The 23,213-nt window shown below is 35.3% G+C and overlaps 2 protein-coding genes across 2 annotated transcripts in view; both read left to right on the forward strand.

The window, feature by feature from the left end:
• LOC148947418 (mitochondrial import inner membrane translocase subunit Tim21) overlaps nucleotides 1-23,213 on the forward strand; it is a 523,198-nt gene that overhangs the window by 368,447 nt on the left and 131,538 nt on the right. The window lies entirely within an intron of this gene.
• Mcm6 (minichromosome maintenance 6) overlaps nucleotides 6,870-23,213 on the forward strand; it is a 103,831-nt gene continuing 87,487 nt past the window's right edge. The window contains exon 1 of the mRNA XM_089095839.1: nucleotides 6,870-7,010. Within this exon, the coding sequence (XP_088951965.1) occupies nucleotides 6,913-7,010 (98 nt within the window). The 5' untranslated portion in view covers nucleotides 6,870-6,912. The remainder of the gene's footprint in view (nucleotides 7,011-23,213) is intronic.

Genomic DNA, 23,213 nt, shown 5'->3' on the forward strand with positions numbered 1-23,213 from the left:
TGAAAAATATGTTTATCTAGAAACGTCATATGATCTTTTCTTTTGTGTTGACACAAATTGACTATCAGACAAAATGTTCTGACCGTTTCTTTTCAGAATACACAGAATCTGCAAAAGTGCAAAGGACAATTTTGTATCTCAGGTGCCTTCTATTTTAGAAAACAAAATGGCCCATTAGTCTGAAGTAGACCCCGAAGCCGCGCCGAAAAAAAACGGTGGCGCACCGCCGAGCTTGCATCGGCGCACTGATACTGCCGCTGATTCTATCGGCGGTGGTGTCACTAATACGTTGCCGTTTTTCTTGTTTTTTTCTCTCTTTTTTCCTTATCGATTTCAACCTCTGGGTTGAAACCCTTCAACCTATCGATTTTCCGTCATCCCGGCTAATCTGTTTCTTAAGGATAAATACTGTCATCTTGGGCTCGCCATGTATATCGGTTCGTAGGAAGAGGAAAAAGAAGTTTTTCTTGAAACAAAAATTCTACCTTCCACTTTAAAATTTTGTTCGTTTTTCTTTCTGATTTTTCGGATGACAAGAGGTAGGTAAAAGAGCATTAAGCAATTCAGGATGTTATCATAGGCAGCACAATCGCGCTGCCTAAGTAAAGAACAATGTTTGCACAATGTATTATTTATTTATTTTTGTTTTTTTCCATACCAGGGCAATTCGTATCGAAGGAGCTGTCGTAGAAACTTCGAAAAGGGCTCATTCGATTGAAAATTGGAACAGCTAGTGCCATTTTGAATAATCGAAAGTGATTGGAAGGCAGCTAACACCCCTTCCACGCCCACCGTTTCCCTAAACACATCCAATCAAAATTTTAAGATAGCCATTTTGTTCAGAGTAGCTTATCTCTAGAAAGAAAATGTGTTTTTGAGGTTACTGCCCCACAACGCTAAGGGCAAGGGTTTTAAGTTAGACTCTGGGGTTATGTAAGAACGATGTTGGCAAAGCATATTATTTATTATTTTTTTCCTTTAGACCATCGCACTTCGTATCGAAGAAGTCGTTGTAGAAACTTCGAAAAGGGCTCATTCAATTGGAAATTGGAGGGGGTTATGCCCTTTTTAATAGTCGGAAGTGATTGGAAGGCAACTAACACCCCTTCTACGCCCACCATTTCTCGAAACACATCCAATCAAAATTTTGGGATAGCCTTTTTTTTAACGTAATTGAAAGTTCTCGAGATTAGGTCTTTAAGGATGACAACCACCCTCACAGCCCTTAGGGTAAGGGTTGTAATTTATGCCCTGGGGGCATATAAGGTGTTTATAGAAAGCGTTGTCGAAGAAACTCAAAAAAAGGATCATTCGATTGGAAATCGAAAAGCCTACTGCCCTTTTTAATAATCGAAAGTGATTGGAAGGCTTGACATTTTTATAGTATCGAAGGAGTTGTCGTATTAACTTCGAATAGGGCTCATTCGATTGAAAATAGAAAGGGCTGATGTCCTTTTTAATAGTCGAAAGTGATTGGAGGGAAAATAGTTCCCCTCCCACGCCCACCGTCCCATTTGCCTTTATAATTAAAAAGTAAATGTTGCCTTAAGATTAAATTAAAATGCACTGTGTTAATGCTAATTCCAAATAAGGCATCTCAGCAGTATCCTAAGAACGACTGAGGGTATTATGTTCAAACTTTCGGGGCTACTTCTGCTCTTAAAATTTAACCAAATCAAAATAGCTTAAGTGTATCCAAGCTATCAAAGAAAGTGAACAGATTTTTTTTGCGAATGGTATCAAGTTTTCCATTTCAGGTCAACTATAAGAGGTATGAAACTAAATTAAACACTACTATTTGTGTCCAAATTTTTAAAAGGGTCTATGTTGTTAAAAATTGCTGAAAAAAATTTTCCAACATACAAATAGCAGGCCAAACTATAAATTCTTTAAAAAAAACGAAACGATTCAAAGTATTATTTTCTTTTTCAATGAAAAGACTATGTCAATATAAAAAGAACTGAAATTAATTAAAAAAAAACTGTTTCCACAAAATAAGTTTTTCAAAGAAAAGTAAAGAACTCCATTAAACAAAAAATGAGCAAAAATAAAATCAAATAATCTACCAAGCGTAAAACTACCACAAATCAGCATCAATAAATAAATGAAACCCAAAACGAACAGAAATTACAATAAATAACCGAGTCAAACTCAAAACGAGCAGAAATTAACATAAGTTGGGCTCAAAACCCCTATGCCTTCCCAAGGCCAGAACATAATTTGCACTTTACTGAAAAAAATGCAAATGAATGTGCATTGTCAGTTTAGTATACATATACTGATATTTAGTAATCAAAATGTTAATATTATTTGATTTATTAAAAGTTATAAAAGTAAAAACATTTTTATTTTTTCAGTAAAGTGCAAATTATGTTCATTGGGTTTTGAGGCATAGGGGTTTTGAGTCCAACTTATGTTAATTTCTGCTCGTTTTGAGTTTGACTCTGTTATTTATTGTAGTTTCTGTTCGTTTTGGGTTTCATTTATTCATCAATGCTGATTTGTTGTAGTTTCTCGCTTGGTAGATTATTTGATTTTACTTTTGCTCATTTTTTGTTTAATTCAGTTCTTTACTTTTTTTTGAAAAACTTATTTTGTGGAAATTTTTTTTCAATTAATCTGGAAAAGAGCTAAAGCCAGTATAGAAATATATCTATAGAAATGAATTACATTTTTTTTTTTTTGCACAGTGAGCTGAGCACACTGAAGTTGAAATAGCCTTAATTTTTGAATTGAAACTTCATAACTCGATCACTTCTTTCAGAAAAGAATTTTGGAGGGTTATTCCGTTTTGATAAGAAAAGACGGTAAAGATGCAGATTTGTTCCCCCTGTAGTATAGGGCGCACGAGCCCTATAGTAAAGGTGCAGGTTAGTTCTCCCTTATAAAAACAACTTATTTCAGGAGATACAAAGAAGAAGCTCATTTGCAGCATTCTGTGGGACTCCAAGGTCCAATACTAGTATCAGATCCCGCGAGTGGCAGCTTACACTCGTCAATTTCTGGCTGTACCGGCCACAAGTGCCCCAGCTAAACGGCTTTTTAGAACGACAGGACTGATAGTGACTGCAAAAAGATCAACGGCTCCAGGCAGAGTGAACAAACTCACTTTTGTTACATCAATTGTAACTGAAGTGATGTAACCGCTGATTTAAAATTATTGGTGTTGTTAAGCCATGGTATCTGACTTGTATACAGTGCTTTTTTTATGTTGTTATTTGTTTTGTTTTTTTTACTTCCTTTTCGTATGCATTTGATGAACAGGAGATGTTTGAACTTCAAACTTTGAAAGTTATACACACATTAGCCCAAATCATTAACAAGAAGAAATGACTAAACACGGTATTTTATAGGAACAATGGGATGTTAAACATAAACACAACATAGGTTTTCCTGGGTTTAGTGGCAAAAAATGAGAATTCTACTTAGTCTGATCAACGGTGAACATAAGCACTTTCCGAACGGCCCACAAATTCCTGTTTTGTCATATTGTTCTTGTATGTTTTTAGCCAACCATTTAAAATGAAATGAAATTTGTATTATTATTTTTAATCAGTAAAATTGGTGCGCCGTGGAGCGCCGCCGGTCAGAAATCGGTGGCGTGCCACCGTCGATACTAAATCACACATTCGCCGCCGTCATGTCTGCGTGGTGCGGCTTAGGGGACTAGTCTGAAGTATAGTGTTGCGTAAAGATAGCTTATGGTTAAATTTTATTGGGACACTTTTATGAAAGAAAATGGATTCTCACACTAGTAGCTGGTCACATTGCCATTCTCTAATGTAAACTGCTGAAACTCCATTATGATTGGTCCTTTAAAAGCCAACCACTAATCAGAAACAAAGTTGAAATATTAGTTAGCTAATTTGAAATTACTATTTTTCTAAAGATGCTTCTGAAAATTTCTTACGGTGACTAGGGCACAAAAAATTTGTAATAACCATTTGAGCTTTCTTATCATTGATTTGATTTCCAATAATGACGAAATGGCTGCTAGCATGTAGATACTTTAAAAAGATTTGATTACCGCATGAAGTTGTGCTTATACTTCCTAATTGTAGCTAGATTTTCTAATTCAAATAGCCTATCCTATTTGTATAATCACCTGTACTGTAATGCAACTCTGGAGTCAGAAATTGTTACACAGTTCAATTGTTGAAGAGGAAAGTTTACTTCTGCTTCTGACACAATTTTAATAGCTGTCAGATAAAATGATACCCCATGTGACAGTCTCTGATTGATCCTCAAAGATTAAAACTGAAAATGAATAGCTGCTCTTGACTTAATATTATTTGCAGAACTGTCAGTGAAAATCCCTAAATTATTCTTTCGAACTTCAGCATTGAAATGCTGTTGTGTTAAAAATAGGGAAATACTTTATTTGTTCACCGATACCAGATAATCAAACAGTTCGTAATAACAAACTATAAATAAGGAGTGAACCGGCTCAATAGTAACCGAAACTCTAAAAAAAATTTGTTTCATACCAATAGATACATCAAAAGAATTGAATTTTATGCTGATTTCAAATATATAAACTTCATTAACTTGAGTCTTACAAATCAAAAGTTACGAGCCTGAGAAAATTTGCCTCATTTTCACAACAAAGGGGGAAACAACCCATAAAATCTTAGAATCTTAATGAAAATCACACCATCAGATTCAGCGTATTAGAGAACACTACTCTAGAGTTTTTCAGCTCCTATCGGCAAAACTGTGAAATTTTGTATTTCTTTTACGGGGGTGATCGTTTTGACCCACCGGTCGTCGAATATCACGGGAGGGCTCCCTCAAACGGAAATTAAAAGCTTTATTTCCCCTTTTAAATGGACAAAAAATGGAAGGCAACTAGCCTCCCTCCCACGCTCATTCTATTCCCAAAGTCACCCGATCAAAATTTTGTTCAGCATAGTTGAAAATACTAATAGATATGTCTTTGAGGATGACTTATTTCCCCACAGTCCCCGAAGGAAGGGCTGTAAGTTATGAACTTTTCCCATTGTTTACACATAGTATTGGTTATTGGGAAGTATAAAGACGTTTTCTGGGGGGGGGGGGTTTCTGGGAGGGGGTTACGTGGGAGGATCTTTCCTTGGAGAAAGTTTCCAAGGGGAAGGGATATTTCTATGAAGGGGTGACAGATTTTCCTGCATTACTTAAAAAACCATCAAAATTACTTTAAACTAAGAGTAACGAGCAACATTAAAAACTAAAACGAACAGAAATTATTACGTATATGTGGAGGTTTGTCCCTATTCAATATATAGCTCTTTTTGCTACAGTTTTTTTGTACTTTCAAAAGAGCTATTTATTCTAATTAAACGGCCTTTGTGATCCAAGGATCATTTTTAAAGAATTGGAACAAAATTCAAACTTTAGCGTAAAGAACGAGGTATTGACTAAGCGGCAAATCCCTTCATATACTTAATAATTTCTGTTCGTTTTAAGTTTTAATGTTGCTCCAACGGTGCCCCTAGAAAATTTTCTCGAAGGAATTGGGAGAAGCACTACCAGATTTCTTGTTTGTGTTTTTAATACGGTGAAAAAATAGTCAAGAATACATACATATGCAATGGCACTGACTAAGTGGATGAGATAAACCACCACACATGGTACTTTTCTAGAGATGTCACGTGAATCTTAAGTAAGCCTCAAAAGACAATATCTCTAGGGCAACTTTTGGGCTAAAATTACCAGGTACCGTGCGGTAAGCCCAAAACAATACAGTAGCACGTCGTCGTGAAGTAGCTTTTCCAATAACATGACCAATTATCAGCTAATGGCTGAGTGATAGGGGGGGGACGCTCAGGATTTTACCCCTACGTTCTTGAGTCTTTAAAAAGAAACACCAAAATCGCTTCTGAAGGCAGTAAAATCTTAACAATTAATTTGTAAACAGCTGGTAAATAAAAAAATATTATTTAATGTACATGGAAGGCAAGGGCGTATGCATTTTTATTTATGCATCCATCCACGGCAAAGAAACCTCTAAATGATATTTCACTTTTCTCAACTGCTAAAGGGATTTAACGGTCGGTCGAAATGAAATGAAGCACCAAAATTCATGCCACCGAAATGATGACGAACTATTACTACCTAATTCTGGACGCGTTGCAACAACTCGCGAAAGCACAATTATGAACTTTGATGCAAGGTCATTGCTGAACGCAATGCGGTATTCTAGCATCGCGAAGGATGATCTTAAGTAATTACTATTAAAATGGGCGTGACAGCCAACATTTGAGCCAAGAGTTTACCTGATCAGCTAAAACAAAAAATGAGCCAAGGTAGAAGAAAAGTATAAATAGCAATCGTCTGCAGAGTCATATGGCATATAAACAGGATATGAGAAGAGAAATCTTCAAATGTGTTGACGAAACACTACCAGAAATAACTTACAGATTTCATGTTTTAAATTTTAAATTTTATGAGACTTTTTGGATTCTGTCTCATATTGCATGTTTCTAAACTTTATAAAATTGTATTGAATTCTTATCTAAATGCAAAAGAGGTATTCTGGGGACAATTTATGTTGTTCTACTTTATTCTTAACAGATATGCCATTAATAAGAAAACAAAATCTAACCAGATATTTTCCTATTATTATTATTATTCTTGTCAGTTAAAACAACACTCAGTTTGTTTGCATATGTACATTTTTTTATTTATAAAACAAAATAATTTCAAGTGTCGAATGGAGGAGTGTGGGCTAGAAACTAATCATTGAATTCAGGATGAGGATGGCAATGGGGTCAACGGTGGTCAATAAGACCACAGCGTTTTGGAATCGGCAAACCGCCAGAATCTGCCGAACAGAGAGGCGTTTTAATATTTGTTTTAAGCAATGCAGCTAATTTAAAATTCGCGGCACACGTGACTCACCCACAATTGAAGTTTAAGCAATCTTGAGAAATGGACACTAGAATTCTTGACAATAGAGACCAAGTTTCTGTTCTAAAAGATGAAATTGGTGAAAGATGCCAAGGACTGTTTCTTGATTTCCTTGAAACGTATTCTTTTCAATTATTTCTTACATTGGTAGTAGTAGGCCTAGGGTAGTCTAGGACTAGGCCTATTTGTGAGTAGGGTACCTTAAATTCTAGGTGGTCAAGGTTTAGAGTAAGCTGTTGAGAAGGAAATTTGATAAGAAAAGAATTTGGTAAATTTATAGTGAGCCATATAATTTAGCTAAGATGAAAGTGAAAATGTCATTTGATGCCTTTTTTATGCACTTTCATAATTCAATTATTACTTTTGGAGCTAATTGCATCTTGGGTAAAATTCTACTTTAGCTACTTTTGGCTATCTTGGAAAGGGGTTAAGTTAGGGAAATGAAACTTTCAGGGATGGGTCTACAGGCTAAAGTATGTCCCAGGAAGGTATTTTGAAGTGCATATCTCCACTCCTTCTCTCCCTAGAGGGCCCTGAAATTTCCCTACTTGAAAGGTCTATATACCTATTGAAATTTTGGTAAAGTTCTACCAAATCATATTATTGAGTTAGGAATAAAGTGAATACACCATTTGATGCTTTTTTATGCTGATTACAAATAAATAATCATTTATATTGGAAATGAATTACAGCCCCCCCCCCCTATATATACTTAACCTACCCCTGGAATTGGCATATATAGGGGGGGGGGGCTGAAATTAATTTCCAATAGAAATGTTTATTATATTTGTAATCAGCATAAAAAAAAGGCATTGAATGGTGTAGGCTATTCACTTTTGTCCTAACTCAATAATATGATTTGGTAGAGCTTAACCAAAATTTTGACTAAACAACATTTACTTTAATTTTCAGTTACATGTTTTTTTTTCTTTGGCTTTAGTTCTGACAATGCAATTCTTGTTATTTGAGTCCTAGAATTTAAGCCATGTCAAGGTTTTTTTTTCAAAATTCAGGAAATGTATTTGCATATCTTTAAAACCTTATAAATTTGGACTGAGCAAAGCTGTGAAGCTGAAACTAATTTAGTTACACTTAATTTAAGCAGAGGATCTATTTTGCAAGGTTTTACTTTTATAGCATACAGGTTTTTAAAGGTCATCAAAGGTCAGGACCATCTAGCGAAAGAAAGAGTAGAGGAAGGTGTTTCAAAATACCTTCTTGGGATATACTTTAGCCTGTAGACCTATCTGTGAAAGTTTTATTTTCCTAACTCAACCCCTTTCCAGGATAGTCAAAAGTAGCTAAAGTAGAGTTTTACCACATCTTGAACCCTTAAAGGGGCCCCAAAGGTATTTCATTTTTGTAACCACACAAAGAAGTTATCAACATTTGAAAAGTGGTTAAAAACAGGTAAATATTTACCAAATCATATTATGGAGTTATGACTAAAGTGATTATACCACTAGATGCCTTTTTTTATGCTCTTTACAAATATAATAATAATTTTTGTCAGAAACAAATTTTAGGCACAGCAAGAGGAAGATTCTTTGTATCATTCTTAGGCACATTCTTCACCAATCATTCTTTGTAATCAATTTACTTTGACCTTAACCATGTTATCATGCCTAAAATTTGGATTTAACATTTTCACACTTTAAAGGTAATTGTCAACCTTTAGCTAAGCTATTCTTCTGAAAATGACTACATTTCTTTCAATGGCATTGAATTAATGAAAATCCAATGTCAGCAAAATTTTTCAAGTATTTCCTAGATCAATTTCACGGTGGTTGGCGTTTACCCCCCCCCCCCCGGTTAAATGATAAGAGCCTTCAACTATGCAAACATCCCGTATAAAACAGATGCTTCATAGATTACCCCCCCCCCCCCAATATATATATATATTATCAGGTAAATATCTACCAAATCATATTATTGAGTTAGGAATAAAGTGAATACACTATTTGATGCCTTTTTTATGCTGATTATAAATATAATAATCATTTCTATTGCAAATGAATTTCAGCCCCCCCCCTATATATACCTAACCCAACCCTCAATTGGCATATATAGGGGGGGGGGGGCTGAAATTAATTTTTAATAGAAATGATTATTATGTTTGTAATCAGCATAAAAAAGGCATTGAATGGTGTATTCACTTTTGTCCTAACTCAATAATATGCTTTGGTAGAACTTTACCAAAATTTTGACTAAACAACATTTACTTTAATTTTCAGTTACATGTTTCTTTTTCTTTGGCTTTAGTTCTGACAATGCAATTCTTGTTATTTGAGTCCTAGAATTTAAGCCATGTCAAGTTTTTTTTTTCAAAATTCAGGAAATGTATTTGCATATCTTTAAAACCTTATAAATTTGGACTGAGCAAAGCTGTGAAGCTGAAAACAATTTTGTTGCACTTAATTTAAGCAGAAGATCTATTTTGCAAGGTTTCACTTTTATAACATACAGATTTTTAAAGGTCATCAAATGTCAGGACCCTCTAGAGGGAGAAGGAGTGGAGGTAAGTACTTCAAAATACCTTCCCGGGAGATACTTTAGCCTGTAGACCTATCTGTGAAAGTTTTATTTTCCTAACTCAACCCCTTTCCAGGATAGTCAAAAGTAGCTAAAGTAGAGTTTTACCACATCTTGAACCCTTAAAGGGGCCCCAAAGGTATTTCATTTTTGTAACCACACAAAGAAGTCATCAACATTAGGTTAGTTAAGTTATTGAAAAGTGGTTAAAAACAGGTAAATATTTACCAAATCATATTATTGAGTTTCAAATAAAGTTAATATACCATTTGATGCCTTTTTTTATGCTGATTCCAAATATAACAATCATTTTTATTGGAAATGAATTTTAGCCCCCCCCCCCTATATATGTCAATTCAGGATATACAGGCCTATTTGCAAATATGGGGGTGGGGGTTAGGTTAGGGGGGGGCTGAAATTTATTTCCAATAGAAATGATTATTATATTTCTAATCAGCATAAAAAAGGCATCAAATGCTGTATTCACTTTATTCCTAACTCAATAATATGATTTGGTGAAAATTTACCAAAATTTTAGCCCCCACTCCTATATATTATTATTATTATTATTCATTTATTGCCCATCAAAAAAAGGTACAAAAGGTACAGTAGATGGAGTAATCACTAAAGAAAACAAAAAGAAAAAAAAGAAGAAAAAGAAGGACACAAACACACATTGAAAATTCAAACGCATGACAAAAGAAAACTCTTCATTACATTAATACAAACAGTGACTATATGCATCACATTAATATAAAAAAAACTATTGTGAAAAAATTGTTGACCATGGATGATTAAACATACTTTGAAAACAGGATAGAGATTTAATAATGCTAATATTAGGGTCAGATAGCTTATACAAATGAATAATTTTACGGTTTCTTGTTCAAGGGGGCAAATGTAGAAGATATTTAGCAAATCTGAAGAAGATTGATTATAGGTGCCTTTTATCTGTAACTGTAAAGAATATCCAGAAAGAAGCAATGTAAAGCAGATGAAGAAGGGCTGTGGCGTTGTAAATGGATGCTAGAATATAACGGTTAAAACGTAGTTTGCTTTTTACGATTACAGTATAAGAAATGCTAATTTTACGCTCAATGTGAGAAATCAGCAAATGATATGTGTGGCCTTTAGATGTGCCAATTGGGAGGCCCAGGTATGTAATATGGTATGAGGGTTTAACAAGAGAACCGTCCGTATTTAAAAGAGAAGTAGAGAGGTTTCGCCAATTGAAAAGGATTACTTCGGATTTCTCAGGATTAAAAGACAGACCAATTTTTGAATATTCATCTTTGAGGATTTTGAAATTCTGCTCAATGGGCTGGATCGTACGGCTGAGATTCAGGATGTCATCAGCATAACAAATAAGAGACATATCAATTCTCCCAAGAATGCATGAAGGAAGACACTTTGCCTGAGCTTCCAGGACACTATTATTGAACAGGGTTGGGGAAGTGATAGCTCCCTGTCTAGTCCGTTTCTTAACAAGGACGGGGTACTGAAGATTCACAAGCATATTTGAGGCATTCGAAGAGTCTGGCCTCACACGAGAATTAATGCAATTATATTGGGAAGGATGAAGAGCCGATTTGCACATTAGGGGGGTGGGGGGAATGTTTAAACTTATTTCTCATTTACATCAGAAACAAAATTACCCCTATCCCCCTAATGTGCAAATATATACCCTGAATTGGTATATATAGGAGGGGGGGCTAAAATTTGTTTCCAACAAAAATGAATATTATATTCATAAAGAGCATAAAAAAGCATCAAGTTGTCTATTCACTTTAGTTGTAACTCAATAATATGATTTGGTAAATATTTACCTAAAAACATATCACTAGTTTATAAATAGGTTGTTCAATAGTAATATATTCCAAAAATACTTATTTATATCAGTTCAAACATCATATATTAGGCAACTCAAATATAAACCATTTGCCTACTGTTTCAAGTTTTTTGAATGTTGTTGACAAAAATAGCACTGAATTTTGCAATTTAGAACTTTGCTTTTGACAATTCATGGTATATTCTAATTCAGGGTATATATTTGCATTTTAGGGGTTGGGGGTGGGTAAATTTCATGGTAACTTTGCTGTAGACCATATAATTTAGCTAGGATAAAAGTTAAAACATCATTTATGCTTTTTTTATGCTCTTTGATTATCTGTATAAAATACCTTTGGGGCCCCTTTATGGGCTCAAGATGCAATTAGCCCCAGAAGCAATTATTGAATTATGGAAGAGCATAAAAAAGGCATCAAATGATGTTTTCACTTTCATCTTAGCTAGATTATATAGTTCACTAGAAATTTACCAACAACTCTTGCATCAAAATAGCTCATACAGAATAATGGGTAGCCTAAACATCTATAGATTATTAATAGAGTATTCAGATAACTAAGAAACAAACTTACCTCTATAATCAGAATTTTATCCTGGATCCAAATGGCATTCATTTCTGTTACAAATTCAATTTAACCTAACCTATTTTGACTAGCCTACAGCTCCACTGTACTCCCTGACCACCCCTAATGTGTAAACATATAGCCCAAAGTATGGTAAAAATCTAGTTTAGCTAATTTTTGCTATCTTGGAAAGGGGCTAGGTTGGGAGAATGAAACATTCTAGGGTGGGTCTATACATGGCCTAGAAAGGTATTTTTAGGTATCATTCTCCACTCCTCCCTCTAGTGGGCACCTTTGATATCCTTTAACAATCTTTGTGTTAAAAATGTGAAGGCTTGCAAAATAGATCTTCTGCTTAAATAAAGTACAAAAAACTGTTTTCAGCTTTGCAACTTTGCTCAATCCTAATTTATGAGATTTCAAAGATCTACAAATAGATTTCCTAAATTTAGAAAAACCCCATTGATATCCTCTCAGAAATAAAACCAGAGAAAAAAAAGGAATAACTGAAAGTTAAGTTAAAATGTGATTTCTTCAAAATTTCATTAGGTATAGTTTGCAAATAGGCAAACTTGTGAAGTAGGTCTAGACAAATCTTTAAGACTTAGAAATCAGAAGAGGTTTAGCATAGAAGCATGGCGATACTTCCCTAGGATTTGTTTTTGGCCCAGAATTCATTGCTGAAAGTTTAATTTTCCTTGCCTAACCCCTTTCCAAGATAGCAAAAAGTAGCTAAACAAGAATTTTAGCCAAAGTATATTATCATGCATTCCACCATCTGTTACTTTTGTTTTTTTATAGTTCTTGATTAGTCATAGTTGCTTCAATTTATGGGTCCACAGGTTGAAACAAGAGAGATGCATTGATATAATGCATGAGAAATATATATTGTGGTCTATATTATTGTATATTACATAGGGGGGGGGCTAAAGTAGGGTAAAAAACCAGTATCTAATTGAGCAAAATTATTTAAAACAAGAGCCCTCACATCTTGTTATTAAACAGGAATTGATAAAAATTGTGTATGTGAATGAATAAAAGCCTAAGCTATGCAACAATATAGTTATTATTAAAATTATACAAGATCAAACACTTTAAATTATTAGTTTATTGGCTAACCTAGAAGGACCTCTTTGTGAATACCAACTATCCTATTTTGATGTATATATCCTTTCAGTGTTTCAGTTTTATTCACATATTAACAGAAAGCTGATTTTCTTGTGATTCTAAAAATATAACTTATTGCTTGATATTTATTCAATAAATCAAAAATATTAAATATAATTTCTTTTCAATTGCATGTCAAAACAGAGACCACATTTTTAATTTATGCTAACAAATAATTGGTGAAAATTCACCAATAAGGCTCTTGTTACTACCCTCACATTGCATCATGGTATAGTAAAATAGGGGTGGTCCAAAAACCCATCTCTATTTTTCTGGAATGCCAAAGAAAAGGGGTCTTTTACCCTATAACAGAGCTGTAGTCAAAATATGTTAGCTATAATTATTCTGTAGCCTATATTATGAAGTAAGAATTGTTTTCTTCTGAGTACCCCCTACTCTAGACCTTTGCCTTCTAGGTTGCTAGGGGAACTTTAAAGACTAGTGAAATCTAGATGAGAGGTTTTATACTATCTTAGAAAATGGTTAAGGCAATCTTGCACTAGGATTCTTAGGCTACTTTAACTAGCCTAAGCACTAGCCTCTTCCTATAATAGCCTAACAAAAGAGTAGCCTTGTACAATTTGACAATTTCCAAGTATGATGCTTTCTACAATAATAGCTGTATCCCAATCTCCTCCTTTGAGGCCAGATATAGCCTTAGGCTATACAAAAAAAACTTTGCTGTTCTACTATATTTAACAGTATAAATGTATTACCAACAAAAAGCACAAACAACCCTGTGGAGTCCCAAAATTGAATAGAAAAAAGTGCAAAAATAATATTAAATATTATATAGTAAGATAATTAATTAGCCAACTCCAGGAAGAAAACAAAATACAAAATGGGGCCATAAATAGAAACAAAATTCAAGGTTCTCACACATAAAGTATCAGTAAGACCATTTATTTGAGATGGTAGTCTTCCCAATCATGCCAATTCCTTTCTCCCCCCCCCCCTAATGAGACTTGAAATAACCCTAGGCTATGTATAAAAATTCCCAAAAAACCCTATAATAAGAAATGTCTTGCTCTGGAGTGAGTAGCAGAATAATCAGAAAGAGTCAGTGTATAGCTTAGCTTAAGGTTATATCTAGTCCTTTTAGGTGAGAGGAAACTAGGATGCAATTATCACAGTAGGTATACTGGATTTTGACAGTGCCAAGTAGGGAGTTGAATAGTACGCCTGCTAATTTTTTTTTATTATAGCCCAGTGTTTAATTCAGAATAGGAATTTTAGCACAAGACTTCCATAATGTATTCAAGGCTTCCATAATCACAGTAGTGATACTGGATTTTGACTGTGTCAAATAGGGAATTGAATAGTAGGCCTGCTAATTTTTTTTTATTTTTTTATTATAGCCTAGTGTTTAATTCAGAATAGGAATCTTGGTACAATACTTCCATAATTGAGTGAAACCTTAAGGAATGTTATCAGAGCCTAAATTTATCCTAGGAAGTTCTTTAGGAAAAGCTGAGTCAAACCAAAATTGAGGAATTAATTTTTCTTTATTTATTTTCTTCTTTTAATGGCTTGTGCTACTCAAAATTGGTGGTGTCATTGTGTAAATAACCAATTTATTGATGTAACTACATTTTGAGGTCTAGTGCAGTCATGTCACACTATGGCCAACATCACTCTTAGAGTGACATTTGTTTGAATGTGTTACTTCCATTTTGGGAAACAGTGTTCAGGCAAAGGGTAATAGCCTTAAATGTATGCAAGAGTTAAAAAGGAACCTTCAATATTCAGAAATGTTTCAGAAGAATGCAAGCCTACAGTTTACTCTTTTTCATTTCAAATAAATAAAAAGCAAAAGAAATCTATTTACCAAATATAAAAAAGTCGAAACAAAAAAAAACTACCTAAGCTTTTTGCTATAATTTCTTTCTTCTTGAAAAATTTATTGTTTTTTTGGTGCAAAGAAATTGCCCTTAGGGACTATTTGTATTTCACCAACAATGTCTTCCATAACCTCCAGATAAATTGTCTTTTTGCTAGTCATTCCTCCCCCCCCCATGACCTCACCTCACTTGTTCTGAATCAACAAACTCCCCTCTCTTAGGCCAATGAAATCTTCCACTGAAATATGTAGATGAACTTTCAGCCCTTAGTTGACATGTTAAATAAGTGAATCCCCCCCCCCCCCACTTTTTACTTTACAATTGTTTAATGTTTATTTTGCAAATTTTGAGATTTTTTTTAAGAATTAAATTATCTATTGTAATTTTTAGTCTCAAGACCAAATTGTCCTTGTGTTTTATTTGGTTTATTCCTTTTTAATTCTGTCAGTTCTAATTATTTTTAATGTTTTCACAACCTTTTGGACACTTCAACAAGTATTTCCTGGCCAATCCTAATATCTTTGCTTGTGTTTTTTTTTGTGTTTATTGACTCTAAAGTGTGAATTTGGCCCAACGTGACTTGTGATAGCCATTTATCAGAAATAAATCTTACCCTTGGTGCAAAGACATTACCCTTAAGCAGCATTCACATGCATGTCTAGCTAGAATCTCATGTCTAGACATGTGTCTGACCAGAAATCAATGTCTAGGCAACTACCATTCCCAAGAATAATTCAGTGCTTGGCTAAAACTACAAATTTAATTTCAAATGGTGTCTGTCACAAATTTCAATTAATTTCAAATGGTGGCTACAAATTTCAAATTTGTAGCCAATCAAGACAGCTTATGTGGGCAAAACTTTCAAAATTGTAATCCCTGTTTTTACTGTCACAACATAATGGATGAGACAAGCCAAATAATTACCTTAATGTGCTTCACTATTATGTCAAGTGTAGTATATTTGCCAAAAATGAAAAAAAACAGTTAATGAGAAAAAAATATTCAGTTTAAAAATGTAAACATAGATGATGAAAATGTTGGAACTTGACACATTCTGATTGACTGTAATCAAAAATCCTAGACTTTGAGTTCTAGAGTCTAGAACTGGATGCTTAGCTGTAACTTGTCTAGCCAAGCACCAAATTTTACTTGTGACTGGTAGTTGTCTAGACCTTGATTTCTGGCCAGATACATGTCTAGACATGGGATTTTAGCTAGACATGCATGTGAACATTGCTTTAGGGACTCTAGTTCCCAAGAACATGAGTGAATCAATATTCAGATGTCTCATAACCATCTAAGAATTTAAACTTTGTTGGTTTTTGTTCTGTAGTCCAGACTGTAATAAGCTAAAAGCTTATTGCAACAAAAAAAGTACAAGAAATATATAACAGTAAGAAGAAATTTACTAAACAATTGTAAGAAAGAAATAGAAAAAAAGCTGACTCACATATTAACACAGCCAGAAACTACAGGTCCCTAGAATCCAACAATGTGTGAATCAAAACTTGTTCACTATTTATCTGCTATGGAATAATCTCTCAAATCCCACTGTTCAATCCAAGACTGCTGAATCATTCAAGATTGGAGAAACGTGAAATGGAAGTTAACTTGGGGTGCTGTCTGATGAGATGAACTTCACCACCCCCCTCCCCCCAGCAAGTCTGCAGGAGGTTCAACACCACCTTATGTTGCTGGTCAATGCAATTTAAGGTAATAATTAATAGGCTGAATTGAACTCTTGGGCACAAAAGGAGGACTGTAGCAACCTCCCCTTAAGCAATTCCATGCCATCATCATCAGAAAGAGTATGAAGTTGGCTTACTATGAAATGGGAAACATGAAATCTGACTGTTTGAGTTGGCTAATTGGAAACTCAAACAGCCATATACTAAACAAAATATGGAAATTCAACAATTCAGTTTCTTAAGAAAAAAAGAAAACCCCATATGCAGTTTTGGTAGTAGCAGTAGTGGTAGTAAAGACATTAAAGGAAAAGAAAGGTGGGCAAAAAATCAGAAAAAAATTAAAGCTAAAAACATAGCTAAGCAAAAAACAGATGGTACCAAACAGCTTAAGAACATTTAGCTTTTTTGAAGGTGTAGTTGTCTTTGGGAATCAGCAGGTATTTAACATTGGATTTTATAAAAGAAAGGTGTTGTTGAACTTTATTTGCTTGTTTATGTTAACATGGCAACACTGGCAAAATGAGATACTGCCCTAAAAGCTCCAGAGTTTTAACACAACCAGGGCTGCCATTGTATCTGTTTAGGCTCTGGGGTGGTGCCATCATATCTGTGTAGGCACTGGGATGGGTGCCATGGCTGATTTCCCTCATTTTTTAATCCTTTTTGATGACTATCTATTTATAGATAGAGATAATTTTTTCTAACCTCTCTAGTCTCTCTCTTATGATTGTCCCAGTTTCCATTAAAACCAGATTATTCACTTGTCACTACAATGAAAATAGGAAAGTATAAACTTAAATTAAACAATTGTATTTGTGTCAGGATTAAATATTGTTGAAACAGTTTCTCCAACATACAAATAGCAAGCCAAACTAAGAAATTAATTAGAAAAACTTTTTCCTCAAAATAAATTTTTCAAAGAAAAATAAAGAGCTCCATTAAGCCAAATGGAGTAGTTTAGAAAATTATGGTTTTCTGATATGAATAGACCAAAGATTGGTTCAGAGAGGGGGGGGGGGGGTATTTTGATGTCCTTGGTATTTAAAGGAACCTTTCTTAGTTCCAGTTTAACAAATAGGTTTGACCAAAATAATTCTGCCATTTCTTTTTTTGTTCCTTCTGGTTGGGTAAATTGTATATTAATGCTGTTAGGTCAAAAAGTAATGGTTAAAATTGAAAAAAAAAACATAATTAAGATCTACTAGCGCTATTACAGCTGCTTTTGCGCCACTCTAGTTTAGGTTGTTTGTGTGGAGTTCTCAACTGTTTTTGATGGTGCATTTTTTCAAAAAATTGGCCTCCCTAACTTTGCTAAGTGCAATCTTAATGACTTTTACCTATCAAAAAGAATGTTTAAGAAGACTTAATTCATTTTCAACTGACTACAGCGCCATCTAATTGATTCATATAGATGGTTCTGCTAAACTCTAGTTTAGTTTGTTTGTGTGAAGGTCACAACTGTTTTTGATGGTGCATTCTTTCAAAGAATTGGCCTCCCTAGATTTACTAAGTGCAATCATGATGACTTTTGCCTATCAAAAAGAATGTTTAAGAAGAGTTAATTCATTTCAACTGACTACAACGCCATTTACGTTTGTCAGTGTGTGGCTTTTTGGATTACTCAAACGGCCACCAGAGGACTCCCTGCTTGTGGTGCTTAAAAAAAGCGTAGACGGCGTGGAAAGAGAGGCGGGCGGCGAAACAGACAGACGGCCATACCCGTTCATGTTTCGGAGGAACGTCTTTCTGACCGGAGGACGGCTGTATGTGAACCAAGGACTCTTGTGAAAATAAGATGTTTGCAAAGGTACGAAATTCCTCCCAGTCTTTCTCCATCACAGCTGCAGCCGATCTTACCGTGTTCCTCTGATGAACTTCCCCCGCTATTACGTCCTGAACAGTTATCAGCTCAGGCAAAGCTTCCAAATTTCATTCTGTGTAATGCCCGATCCTTAACAAATAAGGTTGACGAGATGGAGATACTGCTGAGAGAAGTGAGTGTTCCTATTGCCGTAGTTACCGAATGCTGGGATATCACTGATGAAATGGGTAGAATAAAAGGCTACACTAGCTATTTCAACACTCGCCGTGATAGAGACTTGAGTAGAAAAGGTGGTGGCGTTGGTATCTATATTCGTAATGACATTTCATCTAAGCTGTTAAATATACCAACCGATTCGTGTCACGAAGTTGTCTGGGTAGAGTGAAAGCAATCCAAACTATCAAAAAGTTCTCATGTTTGATAATTGCATCTGTGTATTACCCAGAGAGTGCAAAAAATAGGAAAGAGCTTATCAGCTATTTACAGACCTACATCGATAAACTTCGTCGTGCCCATGCCTATCCTGGCTTCATAATAGCTGGCGATTTTAACCAGACAAACAGACAATGGGTATCTAGTGTCCTTGATCTGAAGCAGGTAGTTACCATTGCTACGCACCAGAGTGGCAGTACTCTAGACCTAATTTTTACAAACATGAGTGACAATTATTACTCCCCTCGGTTGTTAGGTCCTCTCCAGAGCTCAGATCATTATGTAATTCTCTGGCAAGCCAAAAATAACCAACCGAAGCCAAAGAGAACCAAAGCGACTATTTGTCTGCTTAACTCTCAATCAATCTGCGATTTCGGTCGGTGGATCGGGACTTACTGCTTCGACGACCTGTGTTCTATAGTAAACCTGAATAGCAAAGTTCAGCAGTTGAACTCTCTTCTGTTAGAGATGTTTCACAAGTTTTTTCCCACTAAAGTTGTAGTGGTAAGTGAGTCCGATAAGCCATGGATCACAAGCGACCTCAAACAAATGATCAAGATGAGGTGCAAGCTGCACAGTTCCGGACAAATAGCCGCGGCGGCGAAACTTAGAAATCGAATCGTGGCAGTCAATCGTTTCAAGCGAAGAAATTATGTTCGGGAAAAGGTAGTACCCCTTCTCCAAAGTAGCAGTCGGAAGTAGCATTCCACAGTGAAACAAATGACTGGCAAGTCAGTTAACAGTGAGCTAAAAATACCCAAGCCTGACGGATCTCAAATGAGCGCTTCAGAGGTAAACGAGTTCTTTGCTGGCATTTGTAACACCTACCCCTCAATTACAGAGGCCGAACTGGTTGATCTCTTAGTCGATAGTAAAACTGACGAAATAAAACAGTTTACCGAATTTGCTGTTTTTAAAGAACTTAAAAAACTAAAACCGAATTGCTCTTCCTACCCTGGTGAGTTGCCGGTCAAACTTATTCGCGAATATGCCTTGTTTTTAGCCAAACCATTGGCATCGATCATCAATCAGTGCTTCAGTGAACAAACCTTTCCCGATGCTTGGAAGCGAGCCTATGTTCGCGTAATACCCAAAGTTAAAGGACCTAAGACATTTGATCAGTTAAGACCTATTTCGATCACACCGAACTTTGCTAAAGTTGCAGAATCTTTCATATATCGTGAACTTCTCACGGACATTTCACCGTCACTTGACCCCTTCCAGTATGGTTGCTTGAAGGGATGCAGCAGGTCTGTTTATTTAGTACGGCTTTATCACCTAGTAGTTGAATGGTTGGAGTTTGGAAGCTCGTTTGTAGATTTACTTCTGGTGGACTACCAAAAGGCATTTGATTTGATTAAGCACCCTCTTGCCGCCCAGAATCTCAAGTCAATGGGTGCCCGTAAGCACATCCTCCAATTAGTAGTTGATTTCTTACGTCACAGGTATCAAAAAGTGTACGCCCTTTTTCCTGGTGATATTGAATCGGAATGGGTGGAAATTACATGTGGCGCCCCACAAGGTACCAAATTAGCAGCTCTTCTTTTCCTGGTTGTTATCAACTATGTACTTTCTGACTTTGACGATCGTTTTAAATTTGTCGATGATTTGTCTGCGCTTCTTAAATACCACGTAAAGGATTCGCAAGCTGTAGCCCAGTTCGACCCTAATTTTTTCGATCAGTTTAAATCACAGTGTACTGCGAACAGTCTTCAAATTAATGAGAATAAAACAAAGGTTTTGAGGTTCAACCCACTTAAACGCGATTTTACCTACCCCGCGACTTTGTTCCCTTCTGCTTCGTGTGCGACTATCTTGGGTGTCACCTTTAGTGTGGACTGTTCGTTCTCTATTCATGTACAAGAGCTGGTTAAGGAGGGACATTATGCTATGCGGACACTGGTGGCGATGCGCCGCCTATGTTTTCCAGTGTATCAGCTGAAAACAGCGTACCTCACTTTTATTCGACCCATCCTTGAATATGCGTGTCCCCTTTGGGGCCCTCAAGTTCATCACATAGATTACTTAAGTGATGATTTGGAGGGGGATCCAGAAACGAGCTGTAAAGATCATTCTTTGCGACAAATATGTAGATTACAGCTCCGCTCTGAAGTCACTTGAAATACCAAGCCTTCGCGATCGCCGTTTTCAGCTGATGATTCGTTTTGACCAGTTTTTATTGTCTAGTCCTGTACATAGGACAATTTTACCACCTGAAATGCCTGTCCGCGCAAATACCAGAAGCAAAAGCAAACTTACGCCCGTCTCGTGCCGCACAAACAGACTTAGTAACTCCTTTGTTCCTTTTTTTACAAGTGCTTTTAATAAAACGTAGAGAAGTGTTTTCATGTAAAAAAGTTTTCATGTAAAAAACAGCGCCTTTTAGTGCATTTTTTTAATGTGTCTATGACAGCTGTTTTCATTAAAATGATTCTGATTCTGATCTACATTATGCATGGATTCTACGCTTGAGAACATATTGATAGGGTCAATTCTGTTCCTATGAAATTGAAGTAAAGGGGACTTTGAACATTTTGTTGATACATTAGCCAGGAAAGCTATGGAACCTGGCTGAAGCTAATAATGGGATACCAAATAGTAAACTACAGAAAAGATACCAAACCAAGCATTTATAATGAATAATAAAGTTTTCTAGGTTGGATTTATAGGAAAAATGCTAAATAGTTCTAAGACAAAAATTTGAAGCTTTCAGTAGCTGTATTGTATATTCTTCTAACTTAACTGACTATTAAAGATTATACCAGGATTCCTTATTGAATTAATGAATGTAATAATACAACCTTCAAAATTATAAACAGCCATATTATTGCGAATCACACTTCCATAATGTAAAGGAATGCAACTTAAAACAGTAATTTATTTATGATAAGATGCAGGATGCTTATCTTCTGAAATTCCCTATTTTTTTGCTGAAACTCCTGCCTGTAGCTGTCATCTTGTTGTTTCTTTTTTGTGTTTTTTTTATCAATGTTTTGATGACAATTTATTAGAAGTGTCTCAAAGCAACGCAATGTCTCTTTGTTTCTTTGCATCTATATTATAGATGTATATATATAGTGCATCTATGTTATATACATCTATATAGGCTCTGCACCTATAAGATTCACCTCACACAGTTAGCCAGAAGTTTTCCCTCCCTTGGTTACTCAGTTTGAAGTTCCTGCCTCTCTTATTGCTAATGCTTCCAAAGTATTGCAGTACTTCCACTTTGCAGGATTTATCCTGAAGTCAAGAATCTTTGAACTTTAGTAAGGCTTTCTTCATTATTTTTGAGAATCCAAGGTTTCTCAGGTTTTTCAGACCTTTTCTGAATTTCTTGCTGACTCCAGCAAGAATTCAGGACTCAGGGAGAAATTACCATAAAAGAAAACCAACATATCAGTGGAAATTTGTTGTGCCTAATATGCAGTTCTACTTGTGACATCTTAAGATGTTTTAGCTTTTCAAGGCCACCGAAATCTGATGTTTAAAAACTTGAAAATACCAAAAGTGCATTTTCAGTGAAAATACCTCTCCAAAATCTTTTCAAAATAAAAGGGGGGGGGGGCAGACAAGTTGTGAAATTAATTTAAGAAGCCAATATAGGGACAGGGATATCCAAGGGTTAATACCAACGTTATGTTTCCATTTTTTACCTTGTCTGTCATGACTTGCTCTTTAAGACCAACTGAGGCTCAGTGATGAAAATAAAACTATAGTATTGTATATAAATAACACCCAGAGATCTAACTTGAAGACTTACTTGGCCATTCAACAATTGCAAGGCATAAATTGGGCTTTAATAATTGGGTTGGATTATAATAATTGGCACAATTGGGTTATAACAGCCACCAGTCCACTAGTTACCATCTACCCATTGAATTCACATAAAAGATGAAGGGAATTACCATCCTTTATATCAAAGAGTTCAGGATAATGAACTGTAATTAAGGAGTAATGCAGCTCAATAGTTACCAAAACTCTAAAAAGCCCAATTTTGATAACAATAGTTATGTTGAAAGAATTAAATTTTTATGCTGATTCAAAATATTTAAAGTTCTTTCAGTTTAACGTTACCCATCAAAAGTTACAAGCCTGAAAAAATTTGGCCAATTTTGAAAAAGGGGGAAACGTCAAGCAATCTTAATGAAAATCAAACAGTCAGATTCAGCATATAAGATAATCCTGTTGTATAGGTCCTATATACAAAAATGTGGAATCTTGTATTTTTTGCCAGAAGAAAGATCATGGATGTTTGTTTATTTGTTGTTATTGTTTTGTTTGTTTGTTTTTCCCATCCCATGGATGATCATATTGAACCAGTAATCCTAAAATATTGGGAGAGGGCTCATTTGATCAGAAATCGAAAGCTCTAGTGTCCTTTTTAAGTAACCAAAATGAGTGAAGGGCAGCTAGTCCCTCTCCCATGCTC

Source organism: Artemia sp. Qi Xiang Cuo, chromosome 10 (assembly GCF_049724085.1).
Source record: "Artemia sp. Qi Xiang Cuo chromosome 10, ASM4972408v1, whole genome shotgun sequence".
Lineage (NCBI taxonomy): Eukaryota > Metazoa > Arthropoda > Branchiopoda > Anostraca > Artemiidae > Artemia > Artemia sp. Qi Xiang Cuo.